Source organism: Cajanus cajan, chromosome 9, assembly GCF_000230855.2.
Source record: "Cajanus cajan strain Asha chromosome 9, NIPB_CcT2T_4, whole genome shotgun sequence".
Taxonomy (NCBI): domain Eukaryota; kingdom Viridiplantae; phylum Streptophyta; class Magnoliopsida; order Fabales; family Fabaceae; genus Cajanus; species Cajanus cajan.
The window spans coordinates 48175589-48181588 of record NC_138525.1 but is presented as its reverse complement, the minus strand read 5'-3'; the positions used below and the strand labels follow the sequence as shown (position 1 = coordinate 48181588).

General features: G+C 36.1%; 1 protein-coding gene and 1 non-coding gene across 3 annotated transcripts; both read left to right on the top strand.

Moving 5' to 3' along the window:
- Window positions 1–769: 769 nt before the first annotated feature.
- TRNAD-GUC (transfer RNA aspartic acid (anticodon GUC)) lies at window positions 770–841 on the top strand. Its single transcript has one exon. It is a non-coding gene; the product is annotated as a tRNA-Asp (tRNA).
- Window positions 842–894: 53 nt separating this feature from the next.
- On the top strand, window positions 895–4869 carry PEX10 (peroxin 10). 2 transcript variants are annotated; one of them, XM_020383650.3, is made up of 11 exons: window positions 895–1163; window positions 1262–1293; window positions 1385–1474; window positions 1889–1983; window positions 2108–2309; window positions 2609–2678; window positions 2763–2841; window positions 3268–3401; window positions 3537–3628; window positions 4429–4520; window positions 4600–4869. In XM_020383650.3, the coding sequence occupies exons 1-11, from the start codon at window positions 968–970 to the stop codon at window positions 4700–4702; spliced, it is 1185 nt and encodes a 394-aa protein (XP_020239239.1). In that variant the 5' UTR covers window positions 895–967; the 3' UTR covers window positions 4703–4869. The 2 variants fall into 2 exon arrangements, with proteins under 2 accessions (XP_020239239.1, XP_020239233.1); XM_020383644.3 differs by having other exon boundaries at window positions 896–1163; window positions 4426–4520.
- The last annotated feature ends 1131 nt before the right edge of the window (window positions 4870–6000 follow it).

Here is a 6000-nt window from a genome sequence, read left to right as displayed (position 1 = left end):
CCATCATTATGTCATTTTCATTAATATTATTATTATTATTATTATTATTATTATTTTTATAATTATACCATTTTTACAATAATTGCTCTTATTAAAATAATAATAATAATTTTTTGATAATTAATATTAAAAAATATTATAATAAATTTAACATTATTTTATTTATATTATCTAATGCTCACTAAACAATATACAAAACAAAAAATTGTCTAATAATATGAATATTTCTCTTATCTTATTCTCTTTATCTTGTATTTTTAACATGTATCAAATGCAGTCCAAATGAACAAGTTCTAAATCTTCACATAGGAATATAGGATCATGTATATTTTTAAATCTTTGATGAATGAGAATTGAATTTTACAATTTGCGCAGAAAACCCTTATGCAGGTCTTCTTCTCTTTCCATGATATTTTCCACATAAATATATTGTTAGAGGTTAAAATAAGTTTTAATGGCATCACTTGATGCAGAGGACCTTTGCCTTCTAAACATAAAACATAGAGTAATTCAAAAATTAATCATGAAAGATATGTGTTGAGTTCCAACCCAGAAGATTGATGTCTGGTTAGAAACATTTACTGCCAATATTTAACAATACAACAAAGAAGGCCTTAGAGGAGGCCCTCTAGAAGTCCAAATGGACTGAAGGCCCAAACATCAATCCATTATGAAAGCCCATATAGCAATTTCAACATCCACAGTTTTGAGCTGAGTATTTATTGTGTTTAGGGGTTAATTAGTACAAAAATTAGTCGAATATCAACAAGTCGTTGTAGTATAGTGGTGAGTATTCCCGCCTGTCACGCGGGTGACCCGGGTTCGATCCCCGGCAACGGCGTCGTATTAATTGTTTTTTTATTTTTAAATATTTTTTTGGTGTTTCGCTTTTGTTGAAAAGTTTTTACAAAACAACGAACGGAAGATAAGAACACTAAAACAGGGTTAGAAAAAAAAAAAAAAAGGCATGGGGTGGGGTCACCTCGGAATGCATGGCTCAGATTCCGGCGACGGCGCGGAGGCCGGTCCGAGCACCGCCGCCACGGAGCCGCAGCGGTTCCCTCCGGCGGCGCAGCCGGAAATGATGCGAGCCGCCGAGAAGGACGAGCAATACGCCTCTTTCGTTTACGAAGCCTGTCGCGACGCCTTTCGCCACCTCTTCGGTTCTTCTCTCTCTCTCTCGCTCTCTTCTTTCTTTTTTTCGGTTGATATAACGCTTCCGATTTGGAGTGAAGTTTTGTTGTCTTAACTCTCGGCGCAGGTACCAGAGTTGCGGTGGCTTACCAAAACGAGGTAACCTCTCTGTCGTTTAGAAGAAGTAGGTTTGTGTTTTCAGTTTGAAGATGAAGTGAGTGACCGCGTTTTCGTGTTGATTCCGTCGTAGACGAAACTTTTGGGGCAGATGCTTTACTACGTTCTCACCACTGGCTCGGGACAGCAAACCCTAGGAGAGGAATACTGCGATATCACTCAGGTTTCGTACTCCAAATTTTGAAATTCTGTCGTGGACTCGTTATGTAGAATTTGCGTTGAAACTGTGATACTTGATATTGCGAAAAATTGCGGACAAATATGAATGATCGATGTGGTGGTTGTGACATTGCTACCTCAACTGCAGTTGTGGACCTCTTTTTAAAGCCTTCATACTGTTGAATTCTTGAAAATTGTGGACAAATATGAATGATGTGATCACAATTGTGGTTGTGGATTTCCCAAATATCTTGGCGTTTCGGTCTCAATCGTGGTTGTGGACTGTTTTTTAAAAACCTTGATACTGTTGTATTTTGGAATTGGAGGTTTGAGTTTTGTGTTGCTGGATTTTTGTACCTGATTTGATGATCCCCCTATTGTTCTGATATCGGATGAATGTTGTTGATTGGTTTATTAGGTTGCTGGGCCTTATGGACTTCCTCCAACCCCTGCTAGACGTGCTCTTTTCATTGTATATCAGACGGCTATTCCATATATCGCGGAACGAATCAGGTTGATTATTGCCTGTTTTGTTCAAGGTTTTTTAGTTTTCTTGGTCCTTCATGTTGATCCAGTTATCAATTTGATTGTGCTGTGTCTGTCAAATTTTCTGATGATTTGATTGTTAATTCCACAGTTCTAGAATTGCTTCACGAGGCATTGTCCTTGCTGACTTGGAGTCTGCTGAGGGTTTTGGTGAAAATGGACACGGGAGCCTTAGTTCTCAGATTTCAGGCACCAGTCCTTCATCCTTGTCGGGACAATCTGTTACTACTATGTCAAGGTTGAAGGGGAAACTGAGTGCATTTTGGTTGCATTTGGTTCAGAGATGGCCTACGGTATATTAATTCATCCCTACAGATATTTTGCTCATTTAACACGGATTCTGATGTCAATATATTATCCTCTTAGAACGCTTGATAGTTGTTATTACAACCATATACTGTTGGTTGTTCTTTTTAAATTATCAGGGAGTTTACAAGTTAGGTTATAGTTGGTCACTCCTTCTATGGGACACAGCTTTTGTCTCATCCCTTCTGTGGATGTTTTTTAAACAATCTGACTGCTTTTAATTGACTTAATGAAATGCAATTATTTGTTTTTTCTGCTGAATCTATTTTTGATGCCCCACTACCAGATGCTCCCTTTTGTGCGCGAGTTGTTGCAGTTGGTTCTTCGTGCTAACCTCATGTTATTCTACTTTGAAGGTATTGTTTACTTGATGGGTTCATGGTAGTTGTGAAATGTGTAAAGACAAGTTTTCTAAATCTTGCCGTTGTTTCACTTTGCAGGCCTCTATTATCATATATCCAAGCGTGCTGCAGGCATTCGATATGTATTTATTGGAAAAGCATCAAATCAAAGACCCAGGTAATGCCCTTTGAAATTTTAAGATTTGACAAAATGTTTGGGGAATTTGGGAATTTTTCCTCTCTAATTTGCCTCACATGACATCGTATGATCGTAACAGTTATTGATTCCCACTGTTATTTTTTTAATTTAATTTTAATTTTGTCTGTGTTTTGATGTACTAAATGTACTAAACCTGGGTTAGGCTTCCCCCTGTAATTGTTTTCTAAATGGTCTTTCACGCAAATGATAGTTTGTGTTGTTATTCCCTTAGTTTCCTTTCTCATGAAGCATAATGTGACCTTTTATAGTTGGATATTACCTTTGTTTATTTCCACCAACCTAAATTTCCCTATCATTTCTTATCAGTCATTTTAGAAACCATGTTTCTTCTCTTGAGATTTTAGATTTACAGCAAATGTTCTCTGCGATTTTGCTTCTTTGCAGATACCAAATACTAGGAGTATTTCTGTTGATTCAGCTTTGTATAATAGCTTCTGAAGGGCTGCGTCGAAGAAATTTTACTTCAATTGCTGGTTCAGTTCATCAAGCATCCTTCGCAACCCATCATGGATCAACAGGTTAGTGATGATTATTTATTCAGTTATTTTTCATTTTCTTAATTTATATATACCAATGTGCTTTGGACATTTTTTATTTTTCTGCCTCTTCTGTTTGTTTTTTTCATAACTGGATTCCTCTGTCATGTATTACAGGACATGGTTTGCCTGTTCTGAATGAAGAGGGTACTCTGGCTACTCCAGATATTGACAAAGGAAGTTGGGCCTCTGATTCTTCATCTTCTGAGGTTCAATTCTCTCATCAGATTATCCTCCCCCCGCCCAATACCCCTTTTTTAATTGGAAATATTTCAGTGCTTGCTTGTTGCTCCGAGTGAGCTTAAATTAACGGTTACAAGGTGTATAATAAGTTAGTTGGAAATTTTTGGTTCTGCAGTGGGATAGAACAGACATGATTTTTGACTTGCTTACGTGGTTAGGCATAAAACCGAAAGGATAACTTTTGAAATCTCAGGTTTAACGAGTAGTGAAAAGTATTAAATGAAAAAGTAAATTTTTTTTTTTGTTTAGATTTGAGAACACAATTCATTTAATACTTAATTTTTGAAGTACTGTAATGAGCAGCATTTAATGAAAAGTACTAAATGTTCCTTAATCAGTGACTTAGCAAAAGCCTATAAAGGTTGAAATAACAAAACAAAGTGTATGGTTTGATTATGTAATATGTTTCAACTTGTTTTGTTCATTAGCGAATTAGAATTTGTATAATCTGGATTTTGTTATTTCAATGCTTGTGTTTCCCTCAACTTGTATTGTATGGGTCCTAATGTAGACTATCAGTGCTTTGGTTATGATCCAAATCGTTCACACTATGGACGATTTACCTTTGGTTGAATGTTGTTGATTAAAAAAAACCCCCTAATTATGTTCACTGACAAATGGCAAGGTCTAAAGAGCTTCACAGTAAACCTATTGTTTATCGAGAACAATTAAATAAAAAGCCTCAAGAGAATTAAGCACTTCCGTCATGTCATCTCAACACGATCATGAAGTGTGTTTTGATGAATCCTTTTTGTATTTGCAGCAGTATCATGCAACTAGTGGGGTTAGCAAATGCACACTTTGCCTGAGTAATCGTCAACACCCAACTGCTACATCCTGTGGCCATGTATTCTGCTGGTATTGTCTCGGTGCATTCTTACTGCTTACCATCGCTTCTTTCTGTGTCTCATTTTCGTGTTTGCTGTGATCCATGTAGGAATTGTATCACAGAATGGTGCAATGAAAAGCCAGAGTGCCCTCTTTGCCGCACCCCCATAACACACTCGAGTCTTGTTTGTGTATATCATTCGGACTTCTAGAATCTGCTCCCCGTCTGCTCCAATCTTTATGTACATGTGTAGAATATGATAGCATCAAAGGCAATATTTTCTTCATCTTTGATCTTACTAGGATTCTCTGAATATTTGAGCAATTCAATTTTGTATTAGGATTTCAATAATCAATTTGATTACACTATTATCTTCAAGTTCCATCTCTTTTCTTAAAAACCATTATTTTAATTTTGATTTGAGCACAATTATGAGTTGAAGGTGATCAATCCTTTGATTTTTCTCTCCACATCGGATGGTGTATTGAGATTTATGCAAAAAAGCCTGGTTCTTGCTTGTCTTCTGTTTTAGAAACAAAAGTATTGGCATAGGTAAACTATTGTGCCAACTAGCTGATTGGAGCATTAACTAAAAAACTGCTTCGCACCTGCTGGAGCTGCCTAATGGATTACATCTGTTTAACTTTAACAAGATATTTCTTATTCTTCTGTACCTAGTGTGGTTTATGGCAATATTTTTAATATTGGACTGGTAACTAAACAGGCAAAGTGTTGGTTCACGATTTATTGATTGAATAGTGGTTAGATTGGTTGAACTGGAAGTGATTAAATTCATAATTTATAATATTATGTGTACGGGGAACCTTCTACTATTAAGATTATCCTGTCTTAATCAATGTTAATAATAAGGGTCCACGTGAATCCTAACTAGAACATAAAACCTAGATTACTAGGCTTTGGATTCTAAAGGTCCATCAAGCTCACGTATGTTACTATAAATACGATATTGATGTGACAAGAAAAGGTAGATATGATTATTTAATACTACAATATTTATTGCTCTGGATCGAGTACTGATTTGAGCGTCGGAGTGTTTTTGCAGGTACCCTCCCCCCTTTTTCGGGATAAGGATTCGGGAAGTTATCTCCTTAGCTTGGAAGAAGATTAAGTGTCAGAGAGCATCAACGTAATAATGTTTCCTAGCAGGAACATTTTGGCGCCCATCATGGGGCCGATACCTACACGCAAGGTTGTCAATCTCGAGAGTTTACGTAATCTCGTGGAGGCTCCGTAAACTCGTATCGTAAACTCGTCTCGTAAACTCGTAAGAGATTACTCAATAATAAATAAATAAATAAATAAATAAAAATAACATAATAATTGAACATTTTAACTCCCAAATAGTAAATTACATTAATAATAAATGTTCTTAACACAAATTTAAGATCAAAAGTTCACACAAATGACAAAACACAAGTTCTTAAAAATAGACAAATAAAAAACTAAGACATCACATGAGTAATATCTTCAAATATCCATGTCTAATCC

Bases quoted from the DNA above. Each gene is read 5' to 3' on its own strand.
- PEX10 (XM_020383644.3), top strand. From the start codon at position 968: ATGGGGTGGGGTCACCTCGGAATGCATGGCTCAGATTCCGGCGACGGC. The intron at 2,679-2,762 runs GTATTGTTTACT...TTCACTTTGCAG, and splicing joins CATGTTATTCTACTTTGAAG to GCCTCTATTATCATATATCC. The intron at 4,521-4,599 runs GTATTGTCTCGG...TGATCCATGTAG, and splicing joins TGTGGCCATGTATTCTGCTG to GAATTGTATCACAGAATGGT.